The 20717-nt window shown below is 44.5% G+C and overlaps 2 protein-coding genes across 11 annotated transcripts in view; one reads left to right on the top strand and one right to left on the bottom strand.

Annotated features, from left to right (window-relative positions):
- Nucleotides 1-1392: 1392 nt before the first annotated feature.
- The window catches only part of Dcph1 (damage control phosphatase 1), a 59759-nt gene continuing 40434 nt past the window's right edge, over nucleotides 1393-20717 (bottom strand). The window contains exons 1-6 of one of the 6 annotated variants that reach the window (XM_076926768.1): nucleotides 16559-16699; nucleotides 13874-13979; nucleotides 11545-11815; nucleotides 6287-6401; nucleotides 5255-5417; nucleotides 1393-3117 (exon numbers count right to left, since the gene is read on the bottom strand). In XM_076926768.1, coding sequence (XP_076782883.1) covers nucleotides 2353-3117; nucleotides 5255-5417; nucleotides 6287-6401; nucleotides 11545-11815; nucleotides 13874-13979; nucleotides 16559-16599 — 1461 coding nt within the window. In that variant the 5' untranslated portion in view covers nucleotides 16600-16699 and the 3' untranslated portion in view covers nucleotides 1393-2352. Of the gene's footprint in view, nucleotides 3118-5254; nucleotides 5418-6286; nucleotides 6402-11544; nucleotides 11816-13873; nucleotides 13980-16514; nucleotides 16723-20717 lie in introns of those variants that run through there. The other 5 variants (XM_076926771.1, XM_076926772.1, XM_076926767.1 and 2 more) reach the window with 5 other exon arrangements.
- The window catches only part of Rmnd1 (required for meiotic nuclear division 1 homolog), a 29830-nt gene continuing 25972 nt past the window's right edge, over nucleotides 16860-20717 (top strand). For 4 of the 5 annotated variants that reach the window (XR_013107999.1, XM_076926773.1, XM_076926775.1 and 1 more), the window contains exon 1: nucleotides 16860-17000. The gene's annotated coding sequence lies outside the window, so the exon portion shown is untranslated. Of the gene's footprint in view, nucleotides 17196-20717 lie in introns of all 5 variants that reach the window. The other variant, XM_076926774.1, reaches the window with a different exon arrangement.

Genomic DNA, 20717 nt, shown 5'->3' on the forward strand with positions numbered 1-20717 from the left:
CGTCATAGCAACAGCATTCCTGCATGAGAAAGTGGAGACTCTGGGCCAGCCCATGGCTGTAATCCCAGCACTGGGAAGGTGAGGGCTCAGCAATCATTAACCTGCATCCTTATTTACATAGCACGTTCAAGGCCAACTTGGGCAACGTAAGACCCTATCTCAAAACAAACACATTAAAATAAAATAGACAAGGAAGATGAGAGATCACTGACTAGCAAATAAAATGTTGTGTATCTGTATAATGGAGTAATATTCAGCTGTCAAAAGAGACAATACTGATGTGTTTCTTTAAAGGAAGCCAATCACAAAAGGCCACGCGTTTTATTATTCTATTTAAATGCATAGAATAAGTAAATAACTATACAGAAGCAAAACAATCAGTTATCAGTGGTTCTGGGTTTATTTTAGGGGCGCCAAATGTTCTGACTTCGGTTGTAAAGATGATTGCACAAGGTTCTAAGTGTACTGAAATACTGTGCACCTCAAATGAGTCATATTGGGTTGTCAATAAAGTTATTTAAAAGAAAAAAAACAACCAAGTGGTGTGCAGCACACACCTGGAATCTCAGCAGTTGGAAGGTGGAGGCCAGAGGATGATGAGTTTGAGGCCATAAATTCTAGAACTAGCCAGGAATGGTGGCACACACCTTTAATCCCAACACTAGGGAGGCATAGGCAGGTGGATCCGAGTTTGAGGGGCAGCCTAGTCTAGAGTAAATTCTTGGACAGCCAGGGCTACACAGAGACCCTGCCCCCAACAGACAGACAGACAGACAAGAGCATTGGGCCAGTCATTAGTTCATGTCTGTAATCTTACACTACTTGGGAGGCTGAGGCAGGAGGATAACAGAGAGTTCAAGGAGAGCCTAGGCTACAGAGTAAACCTGTCGAAAAAACTGATTAAAAAAAAAAAAAAAAGAAGGCACTGCCTCTTGCTAGGTATTCATGCCCCTTTCCCAGACCATCCTTTTTCATGCTCTAACTGGCTTCCCTGCTTTCCCTTGTGGTGGAGCTGAACCACTTTCAAAAACCACATAGCAAAAGCAGGAGGATGCAAGAAGAGCACTTTGCAAAGTGTGGCATGTGATAGCTCAGGTCACAATGAAGCCAATCCACACACCTATGTTCTAAACCCCAGGTTCTGCATGAAGTTACAACGTGCTGATCATTTCAGTGACTTGATGCTTAAAACATACATGTGAACAGGAAACAGCACATCCTCAGAGGGCTTCACATATCCTGAAGAAGCCACCCTGAACAAGATCAGGGTCCAGCTTCGCTGTCAGGCCATCTCACAGTGACTTCGGTAACAGCTAAGTCGTGTACTGTGCAGATCTCAAGTTTAATCTACTTGTCCTCACTTACCCAAAAAGCAAATAAAAACCAGTGGAATTCTGTGCAAAAATCATTTTATTATTCCAGTACAAGAAAGCAGCTCCAACTTTAGTTCCAACTGTTTTGAAACAGAGTAACATGAATTTACAGACTATGACTATGACTGAGGTGAGGAACTTCACAACGTGTGATATGAAGACTGAGCTCAGCCTGACAGTATCTAAAACAACACATAACATTCGTCTCCACAGTGTGCTACTGCAAACAACACTGAGTTCATCTGGACACTGCTGTGGTGGTGACGTCAGCATGGCAATCATAGGACAACGGAAGCAAAACTACTTATACTTTGTCAATCACTGTTGGTTTATGATGTTCAATTGTGCTTTGACCCATTCTGCAGGTCAATCAAAACACAAATCTATGCAAGAAAATGAGCTTTGAAAACTTAACCGTGCGAGAGAGAGCAGGCTGTGGTTGAGGTCTGAGGTAATTCTGTCTCTGTGTGTTCAGGCATCATGCACATGCCTCCTGGGAGAGCTCTTACAAAGCATGTCACTGGGCTGTGAATTCGAGAGCCAAAACTAAGTTAAATAATACTTAAGTCTCCTAGATATTAAATAATCATTCAGCTTAAGAAAACAGGATTAACTAACATGTAAATTCGTTTTTAAAGCAACATTCACTTACATTTTCTGCATTCTTTGAAATGAAAAATTAGTTCATTCAAAAAATTAGTTCATTAAAACCACTTGAAAGTTTGCATTTAACTTGGCATAGTAAGTAACTAATGGCCCAACAGAAGTGTAACTGGCTTCAAACCTAAAACAATGCAGTGAGGGAAACCATTCCAAGGAAGCCTCATCTACATACAGTAAGTACATAAGATAGCACAGGAGCTGAGAAATGGGGCTTCCTATGCTGATGAGAAGCCAGGCCTAAATCCATGCACTGTTTCTCTGAGGCTGAAGGGAGATTCTCAGAACACTGTCTGCAACCAGAAATTCCTGAGTGGAGTCAAAGTGGCCCATCAAACTGAAATATTCCATACTTGCCAGTGGTCAGCCAGTGGGGATCAGAGGCCGTGAGCTGCTCGGCCTGCCCAGGCTGCAGACCAACCTGAAGCTCACACTTTAATGTTCTTATGCTACAGAGAGGTGCAGGGTGGAAGCCACTCAGAGCCTGATGGAACGGAAAGGTGAACTTCCATTTTCTGTCACCCATCAGCTTCCTATAATTCAAATCTCCCTTGAATAAAACAAGACATGCTTTTTGCAGTTCAGCGTATAAGTCAGGGGCGACCTGGGGCATCATACAATATGGATGAGGCAGAGTCCAAAACGCATGGTCGTGGTAAACCCACTTCCCCATCCTAACATAAGTCTCCCAGTTGATCCCACAGGTGGACATGGACTCCAGATTACTACTCTTCATATGCTCGACTATCCAATTAAAGTCACGCACAGTAACGTCAGACACAAACCATGGGATAGTTTTCCCGTGAAAATGAATCTCAGTAGCTAACTCAGAGGATAACAAGAAGTCTGCAAATACTAAATCAGTGATCAGTTCAAACCCAGAATTATCCAGAACAATGTCTACTCTAACTACGGGTGTTTCTGCTGTTTTCTTTAACTTACTGAGCAATGCCCAGAGAGATTCTGTGTCATTTATCAAAATGAATGGTTTTAGGTCTTGCAAGCAATTTATAATATTGTCCTTCTGAGAACTACTTTCTCCACCTGAGAGAGACAGGTCACACTTATTCCCCCAGAGGGAAATCTGAAATGAAAAAAAAAAAAAAGTTATTACTCTTTTACATAACAACAACTCCACTGTACAGAAAGGTACCCCAAATACTCATATTTCTATAAAAGTCTTAAAAGGTCTACCAAATCTACAGTTTGTCTATCACAGACTGTATTCCATGATGCTGTATTTAGTAAGGTAAGACTGATACTTTGGTGACTATATCAAAGCTATAAGTAACATTAGCACCTACATTGCTGATTCAGACACAGATGTTAGTACCATCGGAAGCTCTAAGAGACAGGATCACAATTATCTTTATAATTGGAAATCAAGGGAAAAAGCCAAGCTCCCTTACCCTCCACGTCCTCAAACCACTCTACTTCCTTGAACCGACCATACAACCTCAGGAGGACATGGCAGCCTAAGACCTGGCTGGTTTGTTTGCAAATGGAAACTGGACACACAGACATCTCAAGATATAATCCTTAAGACCAGGTGGTGTTGGCCACAGGCCCGATGTAGCCATTTATTATTTAGCACATACTGAAGCAATGCTCAATGCTATGTTCTAGGAAATACTATTTTATCCTACGGTTTTTAAGCTACAGAATCCCACGTCCAGGACTGCAGGCTTGGAGCCAGACCTGTGTTCAACACTGTTCATTACAGATCATCAGCCGTTAAGGTTTCTAAAACTCAGGTTCTGCAACCCAAATGTCAACAGAACCCCGCCCACCTGAGGACTGACATAATGAGTGTCATGGCACACCAAAGTCTTGGCTACGGAAGCATTTGGCAGTGGCTGGGGTGAAGCTCAGGCTTCCAGAATGTTCCTGGAGCACCCGAGGGCCTGAGTTCAACCCCAGCACCACTACAAAAAAAGCATGAACAACACGGTCTCTGTAACGTCCGGCAGCTCTAGAGGTTAGAAGGGAAGTCACTGTAGACAACATGGAAATGAACAACTGCCTTCCAATAAAAAAAAAAAAAAAAAAAAAAAAAAAAAACCCACACACACACACCCAGGAGGCTGCAGGAATGGTTCAGCAGCTAAGAGCACTGGCTGTGTAATCATCCAGGCCCAAGTTTGATTTCAGCACCCACATATCACACCCAGAGTCCCAGACCCCTGACTCCAGCTCTGAGCAATCTGGCACCCTTCCTGGCTTACACACACACACACACACACACACAAACACACACACACTCAGTAAGTATTGTCCAGTGAGACTCTACTCTCTTATGCACTTTTCTGAAATGGGTTTTCACTAATTAGCCCTGAATGGCCTTGAATTCACAGAGATCTTCCTGCCTCTGCCTTCAAATGCTGGGATTAAAGGTGTGCATCACCATCCCCAGCTATCACTTTTAAAGTTAGGAAAATGCCTAGGTATGGTGGCACATGACTACCTTCTCAGCTACTTGAGAGAAGGCTCAAACAAAAGGAGTGTGTGCATCATGGGCTCCAGGGCCAGCCAGCACATAGAAGGCCCTGGCTCAAAACAAAACAAATACAAAACTAAAATCAGGATGATAATCTTCAACCAGGAGCATCATCAAGATTAACTGATAGAAATTTTTGTTTGTTTGTTTGTTTGTTTTTTAAAGACAAAAAAGGCTCAAATAAAACACAGTGGGGCTGGTAAGAAAATAAAACACCAGCTCAGCAGGTGTCAGCATTTGCCACCAAGGCCGATGACCTGGATTTGGTCCAGCACCCCACATAGTGGAAAGAGACACAACCCCTGCAATTTGTTCTCTGACCGCCACATGTACACTGTGGCAAGAGTGTGCCCCATAAATCACTGTAAAAATCAAAAGCAAATGATCTATTCAAGTCACCCTTTCCTCCGGCCTGCAGGGACCATGTACACATGGCACACCTGACTGTCCAGCTGAGGAGGTGCCTTCTGGCCCTGCACATGCCCTTCAACCCATCTCAGGTTAATACCAGCACTTGAGAGGCTGAGGCAGGAGGACTGCTGTGAGTTAGAGGTTAGCCTGCACTACATGTATTACAGGCCGGTCTGGGCTACAGTAAGACTGTCTCAAAACAAAATGGGTGCTAGGGCAACAAAGGTGGCCTTTCTTCCTGTGACCCCATGTTACTGATGTACTACGATCTGCATACAGTAGCATGTGTTTGCGTGTAGTACTCTTTGCATACCTGCAGGAATTTAAAGAACTCGTCCTGGATCTGGTTTTCCCCAAGGTCTTTGACGGGTTTCAGCTGCAGCAAGTGTCTGCACAGAGCTTCGATGGAGTCCTGCGACTCAAAGAAGTTCTCGTCTTTGCTTTCCTTAAACACATCGAAGTCATGGATTGGCGGACTGTGGCAGGAGAAAAACATGGTAAGGCATTTCTGTGAGTCCTTACACAAAAACAAAGCTCTCTGGGCCAGGAATGGCTGGTAGCACACACCTTTAAACCTGCTGCACCACAGGCAAAGGCAGATGGGTCTCTATGAGTTCAAGGCAAGCCTGGTGTGCACTCCAGTCCAACCAAGGCTACAGAGTGAGATCCTATCTCAAGGAAAGAAACAAAGCAAAACTGAAACTCAAGCCACTTTACTAAAACTAGCTCAGATTATACAGACTGTGTCCATAGTCATTTACCCACCAGAGACAGATGGGGATGGGAAAGGAGATTACAAGGTAACTAACTATGTCAGTTCCACATCCTTTTGTCTCCGATGTGAGGGGCTCCTAATGCCAACAATGGAGAGTAAACAGACATCATGAAGGCCAGTATGCCAGTGATCACAAGAGTCGCAGTGACAGAGCCCTTGAGGGAAACAGGATACTCTGCAAATACCAGTGGAATGACAAACGGATCACTTGTGCACAGATTTGGACGGTGTCAAAATTTCCTCCCAGGTTACTTCTGACCTGAGGTGATGTTTGTGTTACGACTCCACCATCTTCATGAGAAGGCGTGTGAGAAAATAACTAAGATATAAGTACTAATATGACAGCCACTAAGGAACTGAAAAAAACATCCTGATTAACTGATGCTTGCAATTAACCATATTCTTTTAGTCCTCCCATGTTAGGATATAAACAATGTAGGTCTCATGTAAGGAGGTTTGTTTGTTTGATCTTGTTTTTGAGACAGGTTCTGTGTAGTCCAGGCTGGCCTGGACCTCATGGCAGTCCTCCTGCCTGAACTTTCAGCAAGACTGTTCTTATAAATGACATACCAGGTGCTGCTGCTCCTTCTGACCAGCAGTGAGTTGGGAAGCCACACCTCTACTCCAAGGGTGCTGTCATTGCCAAAGCACTTTGCAGCTCCTCTTTGGGAACCTCCTTCAGAACCTGTGGCATATTATTAAACACTGTCAGCGACTGTGGAACTTGCTTGGCAACAGGCAAAAGTCACTCAGAAATGTCAGTAGACTAGACCACAATCAAGCTGAGTAAAATCATTTTGATTAAAAAAACTTGGAGTGACTCAAAATCAACAAAACTAATTTTCCTTTTTGAGGACTGGAAATGGGCTTGGAAATAAACTCTGAAGATTTAAAAGGTATTTTTAGCAATGACAGCATTATTGAAATCAGTCAGTCCCTCGAGGTGATCTAAAAGGGCAAGAGGCCATATGGATGCACAAATTTAAATGTGGGGGGGGTGTGGGCTGGAGGGATGGCTCATTGGTTAAGAGCACTCACTGACTCACTGACTGCTCTTCCAAAGGTCCTGAGTTCAATTCCCAGCAACCACATGGTGGCTCACAACCATCTGTAATGGGATCTGATGCCTTCTTCTGGTGTGTTTGAAGACAGTTATAGTGTACTCATATAAATTAAAATAAACAAATAAATAAAAATCTAAATGTGGGGGGTGGCAAACAAAAGGCCACAGACCCAGTAAGGCCTGTTTTCTGTGACCCAAAAACCAAGAATGGTTAATAGTTAAGCAGACAAGCAGTCAGGCATGGTGGTCTATGCCTGTAGAAGGCTGAGGCAGGAGAATTTTCTGGAATTTGGAGTCAACCTGGGCTTCATAGTGAATTCTAGGCTAGCAAAGGAAGGGAGGGAAGGAGAGAGGGGAGGCAGCTGGTGTGTGCTGTATTCTGTCACGTGTGGAACCAGCAGCTCATCGTCTGTAATCCAAGTTGCACTGGAACGCCGGCTGACGTGGGAGCTACAGCTATCACATCATGGTAGCAAAACTGTGTGGCTATGACAGAGACCACTGGCCTAGAAAGTCAAAAAACTCTAGCTCTCTACAGAAAAGTCTGCCAACTCATGTTCTTTAACTAATAGGTATTGATTAGAGTCATAGCTCAGGTATGAACATGAATTTTTGTTTGTGATTAAGGGAGCAAATGTCACATAGATACATGCAGTTCATCATGTTAGAACATTCACTACTTCATAATCTAGTGAGGCTGTGCACGGCCATATGCCCTGAGCAAACAATACACATAAAGCTATTCCAAACAGAACACACATATCATCATCATCCTCAAAAACATGTTAGAACTGGGCAGATGAAATGGGGCTTTGTGGTTAAGATCACTAGTCACTCCACCAAACAACCCAGGTTCAATTCTCAGCACCCACATGGACGCTCTAACCATCTTTACCTGCAGTGCAAGGGGATCTGAGGCCCTCTTCTGGAGTCTGCAGGCACTAGCCAGACAAGCGGTGCAGCACAGACATACACGCAGACAAAGCACACATACACACAAAATAAAAAGTAAAATAAATCTAATCCCCAACGCCCGTATTACAATGTTTGTAGCTTTGTTCTTTAAAAAATCCCAAACTGGAACTGCTGTGGATTGCCTTGGTGCTCTTTGTATTTTGATGCTAATTCCACTTCCCCAAGAGGGGCTGCCTTGGACGAGGAGTGAATCACATACTCAGGTGACCATGTGAACCTTCTCCCCATATTAACTGGTAAAATAAAGGCTAGAGCCAGTGACTGGCCAGTGTAAGGAGAAGGCAGAGCTGAAAGTTTTAGCGAGGGGACAGAGACAGAGAGATGGAAGAGAGAAGATGGTACCTGAAGGAGAGGCTGATGAGCCAGAACCACGTGGCACTAGAAGACATAAGTAACTGTCGATTTCACAGATAGATGACTGAGTAATGTAGAACACATTGTCCAATCAGGGTGTGCAGCTTGTATCTATATCAGTTGAGTTCTGAGTTCTTTGTGTGGGCATATTGGGGGTTGAAGATTTACTGTTATGAATCTGGCTGGTAAATGACAAGCCTCTGGAGTTTTCATTTTACAGGCTAGGGGATTAGAGCCAGCAGTTTCAGCAGGCTAGCCACAGGGGGCAGATGGCTTGGGAAGCAGTTCAGTGGCAGCAGCTACCCTTGGGAACCTGGGCAGACCACTGTTTGGGGATCTCCATGGGGGTGGGAGACCTCCGTTGCCGGTGCCTAGCCGGCCATAGCATGAATTGTTTTTTTATAACTACACACTACACAGAACAACTAAGCAGCCAGCACTTCAGAGTATGGAACTGAAGGCTCACAGTGTGGAGCACGCCTCAGCAATGTGGACAACTGAGAATGCTGTGCATCGATACCAGTGAACCCACCAACCAGCAGTCAGTGGAAGACACCTCCATAAGCTGTTCACACTGTTTCAGTTATAAAGCTTAGTGGCCAGGTGTGGTGGCACTCATCTGTAATCTCAGCACTCAGGAGGCTGAGACAGGAGGACTGTGGTTTTAAAACCTGTTTGGGCAATGTGAGTTCAAAGACATCAAGACCATGTCTCAGGAAGGAAAAAAACCAAACAAACAAAAATATATATAAATAAAATATATATATATATATATATATATATATATATATATATATATATATAATTAGTAAATCAATACATAGCTTTTTAAAAGCAGGCAAAAAAAAAAAAAAACCAAAAAACAAACAAACAACAACAAAAAACCTGACCCACGTCAGGCATTTGTTTCCAATGATGAAACACATTTCTATCTGTTCAACAAGGCTAGACTCAAAAGCTGTATCATTTCCTAAAATGTTTTCGTTTTATAATTAGTATTGGTTTGACTGATTGACTCATTTCTTACTTCCTTCTTTTCTTTCTTTCACCAGGGTTTCACGCCAAGGGTAACCTGGAACTTGCTATACAACTCAGGTTGTCCTCAAACAGACTCTTCTTGCCTCAGTTTCCCAAACTGGCTTTGATCTATTACTTTAAATCATCCTATGACTGTGGGGCCAGGGAGGGGTGGGACTGGGGAAGCTAGTCAGGAGCAAAAGTGGGGTTGAGGTATGTCCAAACCCAGAAATGTGATTCTGAGATCAGCAGGGGGAGGATAGCTCCCCACCTGGCCCAGGCCTGCATATCCTGACCCACACAGCCCTGTGCCCTGACCCTTGCCCAGCGGAGGAGGTCACATAGCCTAGCAGCCAGGGTAAGCTTCTTCTCCTTGTAAGGTAATGTCCAGCAATATCTGAAATTCCTCTCCATGCATATTAAACATCCTCAGTGCTCTGCTCCCCCACCCCTGCCAATGATGTACACTCTCCCCAAAGACCCCTACTCACTCTCTAAAGGTTTAAATAGCTTTTGTTCTCCCAATTAAATGTACTGTCTCACTGTACATTTGGAAGCCAGTCTTGGAAGAGTCTTCTCAACTATGCTCACTAGCTGCCTGGCGTTGCTATTATTCCCTCGCCCATTCCTGCCTTGCTTCCCCAGTTGCAATAGCAACCACAGTGTTGCAGGCTGGTCACAGAGCCTGAGCTACACTGCGGTGTTTAGAAGCAGGTACTAAAGGATTGCTTCTTCATCACACTTGTATCTTTGGAACCTATAAACTAGAAAAACAATTCACATCACCTCTTCTTCTGCACTATAACAAGATGCACATCAGAATTTCTAACGAAAAGATAAATAGAATAAATGATCTATAAAAAGTTTTTGGAATGTATGACATTTAGATTTTTTTTAAAAATCTAGCCATTAAAAACAAAATACCAGGGCTGGAGAAACACTGTACTCAAGAGCACTTCCTATTCTTCCATGACCCAGGTGCTGTTCCCAGCACCCAAATCAATTAACTTAGAACCTCTTGTAATTCCAGATCTAGGGGATCCAGAGACCTCCAGCCTCTGCTGGTGCCCATACATGCGTGCGTGCGTGAGTGCATACACACACATACACACACACATAAAGTAAGTAGTGCATACATACACAAACAGTACATATAAACACAGAAATACATCTTTAAAACTAAAAGAAAAGCAGAAGAAAGATTAAGAGAGTATGTGACAAGAGTCCCTTTTCTGATTCTCCCTTTACAGAATAAACTCTGATATCTTATTGTAATGGTATACACTGACTGTCAGCTTAAGGATCTAGAGCCCCCTTGGAGGCAAATCCCTGAACACGTCTGTTAGATTATCTAGATCAGGTCAGGACCCATCCTAATGTAGGCAGCACTAGTCCCTGGACCACACGTGGAGAGTAGCGGAGCCCCAGCCCTCCTTCCTGTCTGCTCCTGACTGCTGATGTGATGTGATGTGATGTGACGTGGCGTGACGTGATATGACGTGACCAGCTGCCCATGTCCCACTCAGCCACAGGCCTCCTCTGCCACCACCGTAGATCACACTCTTGTTCCTAGCCACAGTCACCATCCCTAAGCTGCCTCCAGCCAAGTGCTTAGCACAACAATGAGAAAGGTAACCAAACACATTCCCTGTTATCTATAAAGAAAGCATTTGCTTTCTTTGTTCCTTTGTTAATTGTTTTTTGTTCATGTCTTAGAGACAGGTTCTCACTGTGTAGCTCTGGCTGGGCTGGAGGCCCCTCTGTAAACTAGGTTGGTCTCAAACTCACAGAGATCCACCTGCCTTGGCTTCCCAAGTGCTGGGATTAAAGGCTTGTACTACCACCATCCAGAATCTACCTTAATTAAAAAAAAAAAAAGGCTCCACTATGTAGTTCTGGCTGGGCTTGAACTCAGAGATCCACCTGCTTCTGCCCTTCAAGTGCTGGGGTTAAAGGTGGGCACCACAAAGCCCAGCTCCATCTTAAATGCCACATTAACATTTGTATTCAGTGAGCACTATTTGTTTTGCTGTAGAAATCTTTCTGAAAGCATTTCTAAGGCTGGAGAGAAGGTGTAGGAACTGATGCCCATAAGCTCTTCTTTGACCTCCACATGCACACAGTCTTTAGTAAGGTGATCTCATTCAGTCATTTGTGGACATGTCCAACAGTATTGTTTGTATTATTGTTTCTATTTGCTGAATTATTCTTTTCTCTAATTACATTTATTTATTTATTGAGGGTATGCTCACATGATACGGTAAGCCTATGGAAGTCAGATCAAATGACAACTTTGGGGATTCGGTTCTCTCCTGCACTATGTGGCTCCATCCATTTTGGCAGCAAGCCCCTACCCTGCTGAGCCATCTTGCTGGCCACCAATAAACTATTCAGAAATAGTTGTCAGTTATGTAAACACCTGTTATCTGCTGGCTGTACACTTGCCTCTGCATGATGGCTTCATGAATTCTCCGATACATGTAGCACTCTACAAACAACCAGGGCGAGAAGAACCAGCGAGGTTCCCCATCACCTTCATTTAAAAGGCTCCGCTGATACTCCAGGTATTGATTCCATATGTCCGTGTCAACACATTTGTCCACCAACGGGATAATTGGTTTATCTGTCTGCAGTTCATTCCGTAATTTAGAAAGAAGAGAGATGGCTTTCTTTTCAGCTTCAACGCCTTCCTGTGAAAGTACAAAAGGACAAGAAAAAGCTTTGCTGTGTGTGGGTGCACACGTGTGTGCATATTCTGTTTGTGGGTGCACGCACGTGTGCATATTCCTTCAGGGCTTCGCAGCTTTACAGACCTAAAGTGAAGAAGGAAAAGCACAGTATTTTAAACCACACTTAGGCTTTTATATGATCTTAATGACCTGTCTTTCCTGTTTCCTAAGACCTAGCCTTTCCGTTTTCAAGGTTGAGCAAGGCAGAGGGACAGGACCCACTAGCATCGCCCCCTGCACCTTCCCACTTGCACACCCTTCTAGTGCCATGACTAGGAAGGAAACCTAGACTCCCTGGGTTCCTCCTGGCAGTTCTTCAGGCTACATCCTTGCTCCCGGGTCAGTGACAGACAGATGCCACATCCTGTGACACATCAGAGAGGAGACACAGGATGGAATAACAATATAGTGCTGAAACTCCACAGCAGCAAGATGCACGTCTCCTGGAAAACAGGACACAGCTGAAGCAGGGAGGGACACTGCTGAAATCCCAGTACCTGTGAAGCTGAGACCAAAGCATCAACCGGCCAACACCAGCACAGGCTGTATAGAGTCTGAGGCCAGCCTGGGCTATGAGAAGGGAGGGTTTTTATAAGACCATTATTAGGGAAGTCCCTATGGAAGCCAGTACCTGCTGCATGCTCGGCAGCACTCAGTCACTACGCTCCACCCACACCAAACCTTCTTGGTATCAAGGAGGTTCCACTTTGCTGCTGGAGGCTGAGGTTTTAAGAGATTTTCAGTGTTACAATGTTAGGAGATTCAAAGACTACAAGTTTTAGAAACAGCCTAAGAGTGTGTGTGTGTACGTGTGCGCGTGCGTGCGTGTGTGTGTGTGTGTGTGTGTGTGTGTGTGTGTGCATGTATCCATGTATCTATGTGCATATGTCTGTGTGTATATGCCTGTGATTGGAGACTGAACCCAAGGCTGGAATACTAAGCCACACATGCCCAGCCACTGAGCCACATTCTCACACAATACACATCTTTCTTTTTTGAAGTTTTACTTGTTTATGTATGTGCCTCTATATGTGTGCGCACTAATGTGTGCATTCACAGAAACACATATGTGCACATGCAGAGGCCAAAAGAGAGCACAGGTCCTTCCGAGTTGAGTTCCAGGGTTTGCAGGACAGCAGGCGTGCTCGTGACCGCTGGGATCCGAACTCTAGTCCTCCTGCTTACGGAGCAAGTGCTCTTAACCACTGAGCATCCCTCTCTCCAGCATGGCCTCCATACTGAAGACGAGCTTACCCGCTGCAACTCTCTACCTAAGGTCTTTCATTTAAATACATTACTTGAGGATAAGTTACAGTTGCGATTGTGTTTGTCTGCTTGGAGACAGGGTCTCATTGTGTAGCTCTGGCTGATCTGGAATTAAAATATGGCGCAGACTAGCCTTGAACTCAGCGCTTCACCTTCCTCTGCCTCTCAGGTGTAGACACACACCAGCACACCTGGCCCCAGATGAGATTTGTATAAGAAAAGACAGGAAGAAAGGAAAAGGAAGAACAGGCATGCAGCACAATCCAAAGATAACTGCAGTCATAGCTTTAAAGGCTTTGTCCACAATAATGTAATGACTTAGTTTTTTCCCTCATCTGTTGATTAAGCAGGCAAGGCGACTCTTAAGTCCTATTCTACCCCAACCAGCAAATCTTTCCCATAATTAATCACACTGTTGTCAATCAACCATAATTCACACTGCCCTTCACTCCACTCCAGGTTTGCACTGGTGGGACTCAAGGTCTCCAATTAGTAATGCAAACACTGTAATCCAGGTATCTGGGAAGCCTCAAAAGTTCTTCAGAGAAGTCAAGGTCATAATTTATGACCACTAAGGTTTAGTGAGACTAAGCTGTTAGCACACAGGTCAACAGGAGGCTACCTCAACACACAGAAAGGCGGGTAAGTATTTGTGCCAGACCTAAGTCTTTAAACGAGAGCTGAAACCTTTTATAAATACTGTTATTCTTCTGAGGAACTAGCACAAAATTAAAGCTGAGATATAATTCTTACCTCTCCATGTTTTTCAAAAAATTCACTTTTATGTCGATGCAACGTATCAATCACCTTGGTTAAGATCTGTGGTGTTCTGTCCTTAATCGTAAGATATGCAAAGGACCTAGGAAAGAGAGTCCAAGACCATGCATTACTCAGTAGCTGTAACACGAGAAGGCATGCCCAATTTTAGTTTCTGGAACACCTCATTTGGATCCAAATTCTTTTTCATACGACAATAAAAGGCACAGCAGTGTTATATGCTTTATAGATATATGAGACTGAGCGTGTCTTGTATGAACAAAGCTCCAGAACAGGGTAAAACAGTGGCACACGGCTGTAACCCTCGCCCCAGGAAGACAGCAGTAGGAGGATCAGTAGTTTTATATATCTATCCTGGGATAGATATATAAGATCCTTCTGGAAGAAAGGAAGGAGGAAGGAAAGGAAGAAGGGAGGGAGGGAGGGAGGGAGAAAGAAGACCCAAGAAAACTTGAAACTCTACTGTCATGGCTAATTTCTTTTTTCTAAATCAGAAACTACTTCAGCAATGTGGTTTAAGTTTTAAAAAAAAAACGACTGGTCTTGCAATCAAACAGGCTCTGGTCCTAGGTCAATCCCTTAGAAAGATAAAGGAGAAATCTCAAAGTAGTTTTGATCTGCATTTCCCTGATGTGGATGGGGTGTGTGCAGGTGCCTGCTGGGGCAGAGGCTGTGGGTCCCTTAGAGCTAGTTACAGGTGGTTGTAAGCACCAGACCTGGATTATGGGAACGAAACTTGGGTCCTGTGCAGAAGCAGGACTCTCTCGCTTGATGACTGAGCCCTCTGGCTCCTGAAACATTAACTGTAACGCAGCATACAGTGCTTAGCTCATCAGTTTTCTCCGGCCAAATCGTTTCTGTTGAATTTATTACATATCTACAAACTCAAGTGACTTGTTCTGACTTTTAAACTAGTGGGCTCAATCAAGCATTTCCTTAGAAGGCTTCCTTGAGTGGGAGCTATAAAAAAAACTAAAAATCAAAAAACTAAAAAGCCCACATTTGGACTGTGAGGTTTTGAGGTGCTTCAACTCTGCTTTTTTAACTCCTAGAATTAGAAGTGAATGTTTACCAATCAGTGATAGTGTCAAAGCAGAGAGGGAGACTGAGCCCATCAACACCAGAGTTTTCTAAGGCACCAGGAAAAAAAAAAAACAAAAAACCAAAAAACCACCTGAGGTAACTGCAAAGCCCTATTCTATTTATCCCCAACTCTGCCCTTCCAGTCCCCGGTGAGATCTTTGGGTTAGGAGGAAGCCAGAAGGCTCCTAGAGGTAGGCATCCCAAAACTGAGTAGGCTTAATTCTTGGAGGCAGACACTGTACTCATAGCCAGGCAAGGCCGCACCTAAGCATCTAGAAACTACTCCAAGGGCTGGGGACATGCCTCAGTAGGGGAAGGCAGCACCTGCCACCAAGTATGACGGCTTGAGTTGGATCCCCAGAACCCACATGGTAGAAGGACAAAGGAGACTCCCTACACAAGTTGTCCTCTGACCGCCATTCCTGGGTGGTACCACAGGTGAGTGCCGCCCTCCCCCAATACATAAAACTAATTAAATTACCTGAAAATAAAGTATTTGAAATACGAATTTGGAGCCTAGTGGGGTGGTTCACCTCTATAATGCCATCACGAGGGGCAGGAGTATCAGGAGTTCAAGGCCATCCTCTACTCCATAACTCAATAGCTTGGTGTCATAAGAAAACCAACCAACTAAACAAACAAACAAAAAAGATTGGCTATTTAGCCAATGATTATTTTTTTTTTCTCTTACTTAAACTTTGCCCACAAAATTGTAACATACTGTAATTCCTCTTTCTCCACAGTTTTGCCTGCCCGGGGGCACTCAACCAGTTTAAAACCATTGCAAGTGGAAAATTCCTGCAGTCAACAATTTGCAAATTTTAAATAACTTTACATTTAAATTAAACTAGCATGCCATTAATTGTTCCGTTTTGCTTTAGCTGTTTTGGTGAATCTATTGTGCCTAACATAAATTTCATGAGAAGTGTGCATAGGGGGTAAAACTCTAAATAGGAAAATTGCAAGCTTCCGCTAGTGAACTACTTCTAATGATATTTATTTGGGGGGGGCCAGCGAGATGGCTCAGTGGGTAAAAAGTACTTGATAAATCCAGCCGCCTGTGTTCTCTTTGAACTCCTGAGAAGTGAACGAAGAAAACCGGCTCCACAGAGCTGTTCTCTGACCTCTATCGCGTATAATGGGATGTGCGCACACACAATTAAGACGTATTCAAATGTTGTAAGAGTATTAGTTTGACCCATACCATTAATACACACCGCAGTAGGGATGAGTCCTAACTGTTGGCCCCAGCAGCGCTCGTCCTCCTCGCTTGTTAGAGACAAGCTTTGCCTAATGTATCCCACAGTGGGCTCGAACTCAATAGTAGCGCGAGCTGGCTTTAACTAACAACAATCCTCCTGCCTCAGCTTCTCAAGAGCTGGGAATATGTGGCATCAAGGAAGGTACACAGAAGATCTAGCTAGGTCCTGACGCTGGCTAGCAGAGCAAGCCGGCTGTCTCCCACTCAGGAGGGACTCGAACTCTCAACCTGAGGATCTGACGCTCCCGACCGCCCACAGCTTCCTCACCCAACCTGGGTTTTTCTCCCAAGTGCGCAAGAGAAAAAGCGAGACGCACCCCTCGTCTTGAGCGGAGAGAAAGGCCGGGGAGTCGGCCATCGCGCCGGCGACACACGCCACTCACTGGCGTCGCTCGGAATTCAACGGCCGCGGTTCCAGAAAGGAAGCGTTGGGACTTTTTTTTTTTTTTTTTTTTTTTTTTTTTAAACAGCTTTTGAACTCAGAAACTTTATTTGGTGGCGCGGCCAGGGGCAAAGGATGGGATGCAAAGGTCTTCCGGCTACGCGAGCGGAAGCCCTAGAGGACCGGAGGCGGTAGCCCGCCGAGCGGAAAGGAATGCGCGGAGCGGTCACGTGTTCGGGCGGTCACGTGCCCTGGCTGGCCAGCCGGAGGCTTGTAGTGCGCCTGCGCCGCAGAGGGGCGGGGCGAGTGTGTTTCCGCAGAAGCTCCTACGACCGGAGCGTGCGCGTGGGCGTCGGGGTCCTGCTCTCCGCGCACAGGTCAGTGCTTCGCGCTTCCCCAGCCTGAGAGGCTGGTGAGGAGGTGTGGGCTTCGGCCAGGGCCTCAGGGTTTAGTCGGGAGTCCGAAGCACCTAGGACAAACACCCCCGACCCAGCGTTGGAAGCAGGGCATAGTAGCTGCCAAGATGCATGAAATCACCTTGGACTTAGGAATCGGAAGACGTGCTCCCAAAGGTCAGCACCGCTTGCCCGCTGAATCTAACCTGGATGCAGCCGATTTTTAATTGATGGTATTCTGCATCTCATACACAACATACTTTGGTTATGTCCACCACCACCCCCAGCCCTCCCCTCACACCGAAATGCCTAGGCCTACCCATGTCCCACTCCCAACTTAATGTCTTTTATAGAGAACACTGAGTGCAATTAGTGCTATTCTTAGGCACATGGGCATATTATTCTTAAAGATAAATGCCCAAGAATGGCGGCTTGTTTCATTTTGAAACTGTAGTTGACACCTTTGTGTCCAAGGACACTATTGTCACTGATTACAGGGGACAAGTATAGAAAGCTGTATTGAGAGAAAAAAAATCTCCTTTATTGCTTTCTGATATCATTGTTGCTATCTAATATATATATATATATATATATATATATATATATGCCACATTTACTGTTTGCCACTCCAAGTGTAAGGGATATTTGTCCATTTCCAGAGGTAGCATAATGCTTGGCACACGGTAAGGACTCCATTCATAGCTATTGCATGAATTAATAAACTAAAAATACAAGGTATGTAAGTGATGTTAAGTACAAGGACAAAGTAGAAAATGGTGAGAGGAGAGCTTGAGGACAGGTAAGTGGAAAGATCCAGAAAGACCCAGGGGGCCTGGAATAAAAGCATTCCTATAGGGAGTGCCACCGTGGTGCAAAAGGCCAGGAAAGTACAAGCTCTGAAGGCCATCTTAGGGCCTTTTATTGTAAATGTAAAGCCATCATCAAATTTGACACTGGAAAAAGATAGGATTCTAGTTGCGGTCTCAGAATGTTTGCTGTAGTCCATCGTGTATAAGCTGTCGGAAGTTGAGAACAGAGGCAGGGGACCAGTGTGTCAGTTGCCTTCCAGGTGACAAGCTGCCTGAAGAGAAGCAGCTGAAGGAAGAAAGGGTTTGCTACTCAGCTACAGTCCATCATGGCAGATTAGACATGGAGGCAGGAGCAGGCAGGAGCCATGCATTGCTCAGCTAGAAAGCTGGCAACCGACCCCATGGCATAGTCCTAGCCACATTTCAGTGGGTCTTCCCTCCTCTTAACCTACCCTGGAAAATCTGTCACAGACAGAGGGCTGTGTCTTCATGGTGGTTCTAAAGCTAGTCAGATAAAGGCCAACCATCACAAGCAGGTAAATGGCTATTATAATCATCATTGGAAAAAAAAAAATAGAAACTTAGGAAAGTGTTTGTGGTGGGTACTGGTCTGAAAAGATTGAGTATGGGGACTGAAGAGAAAAGTTGAAGCAAATTCCAGGTTTAGGACTTACAGAAATACAAGCATATAATTGGCACTTGAATAGGGAAGGGTGTGGTTTTGTGGAAGAGTTCAGATGCCCAGTTTTGATCTTGTTACATTGTTGGTGCTTGGAGTGATTTAGAGATAAATGTGTTACTTGTCGTAATGATTTATAAAATACAGGGTCAGGTAGGGTCACCAAGAGACTGATTGGGAAGAGAAGTGGCCCAGAGTCTAAGTCCTGATGTATCACATTCTTGAATGGATGAGGAACCAGCAAAGAAAGACAGAAGGGAAATGGCCAGTGTGGTTTTCTAGAAGCCAAATGAAAAGTTGCTTCAAGGAGTGGGCAGTGAGTTCCCAGGCATCCGATGTCCTCTTCTGTCCTCTGTGGCACCAGACATTCTTGTAATGCACAGATAAATGCAGACAAACACGTTTGCCTGTTTAATAAAAATTTTAAAGAGGGTGGATTGATCGCTGGGCACAGAAGCAATGAATGCAGGCTGATGATGGCTGAGGAGTTATCTTGTAGAACTTTTGGTTTCCATTTTGTTAGTGGAGGAGGAATTGAGGTCATTGTTGAGAATGAGAAACTAGGAGAGGGCCTGAAAATGTGAGGGGGGTGTGGTATAAGGTCCTAAGCAGCCAGAGTAGCCCTGGCTGGGGAGGGAGCTAGGAGGTGGTTAGTTGGCTGTCTCCCGTGAGCTGCAAGAGTGTAGACAAAATTAAATCAGGTATTGAGGTTATGTCACATGGCTATGGAAGAGGGGGGGATGCAGGGGTTCACAGTGAATGGGAGGTTATAGGAGTAGACATGGACCCCCAGGCAGAATTGTTAAATTAACAGGCTAGCAAGCCAAGGATGGGTAAGATTCTTTACAGAGCCTTACCAACCTAAGACATAAGTGCATTGCTTTTGATAATACATATTCCATGATGGATAAGGAAGGCATTCTTGTCAGAACGACCCAAGACAAAGTCTTGTTAATGAAATAAAAAAAGGGGGAGAGGCAGAGAGCCTTTGAGGCTGCTTGGCAAGAATCTGACATGGGCCAAGGACAAGGAAATGGGCTGCTTGGCAGGAATATGACATTGGCCAAGGACAAGGAAGTAGGTTTCAGGCAGGAATCTGACATTAGGCTAAAACAAAGAAGTAATTTCACATAGGAATCTAAATCTTAGGCTAGAACAAAGAAGTAATCTCAGGCAGGAATCTAAGTTTTAGACTAGAACAAGGAAGTAGGCTTCAGACATGAAATTGACCTTAGGCTAGGATAGGGAAGTAGACTATGATACTTTGGTCATACTGATAAGCCTTTAGAAACAGTGACCAAGGGAGTGATCATGTGACTGGCTTTAATGCCTTGCTTTCTCTTTGACTAGTTGTACTTACTGTATTGCTTGTTCCTTGACTATTTGCATCTATTGTATTGCTAGACCCTCAACCTAGAACTGACCTTAATGCATGCATGTAATCAAAATAGTATAAAAGCATAAAGGAGGAGGGGGGATGGGTTGGGGGTTCTAGGGAGGGAAAATGACATCTGTATTGTAAATAAATAAAATATCAAAAAAAAAAAAGTAGACATGTAACATTAGCTGGGTGTGAAGGAAGTGGAATTGGGGGGAAGACTAGAAATTGTAGATACTGCTGAGGCGGGAGAATTGTTGGCTTTGGGTAGTAGAAGGAAAGGACAGGAAAGATCGGCGGAGTCTGGAGAGTAGGAAGAGTCCGGGAGTTCGTAAGCTGTGTAGATGCTGCACTGACGGAAGAAAAGAGTGGGTACAATTGACTTTAATAACTTTTAACCTCTTCTGATGGGGTTTTACTGGTGACTAAGATAGTGGTAAGAACACAGTTCTTGCAACAGGGAAAGCTGGGATGGTTTTTTTCTTTGTTTTCATTGGGGAGGAGGTGGAGTTCAGACATGTAACATAGTGTGTGAAGGTCAGTCTGAGGGCAGCCACAGGAACCAGTTCTTTCTTACCATGTGGGTTTGGGGGATTGAACTTAGGTCATCAGGTGTAACAGCAGGCACATTTATCCACCAAGCCTAACCGTGAGCAAGTAGTCTCTAGACCCCACTCTTCTCCGCTGGGCTATTGTGAGGTAGAACAGTTGGAATGTAGAAGATACTGGAACATCACAGCCAAGTCTTTCTCCACTCTTTCCTCACAGCATTGGCAGAGACACGGTTCTGAGACACCTGGCTATGTGACACTCTGATTCCACAGCCCTGGCTT

Source organism: Arvicanthis niloticus, chromosome 28 (assembly GCF_011762505.2).
Source record: "Arvicanthis niloticus isolate mArvNil1 chromosome 28, mArvNil1.pat.X, whole genome shotgun sequence".
Classification (NCBI taxonomy): Eukaryota; Metazoa; Chordata; class Mammalia; order Rodentia; family Muridae; genus Arvicanthis; species Arvicanthis niloticus.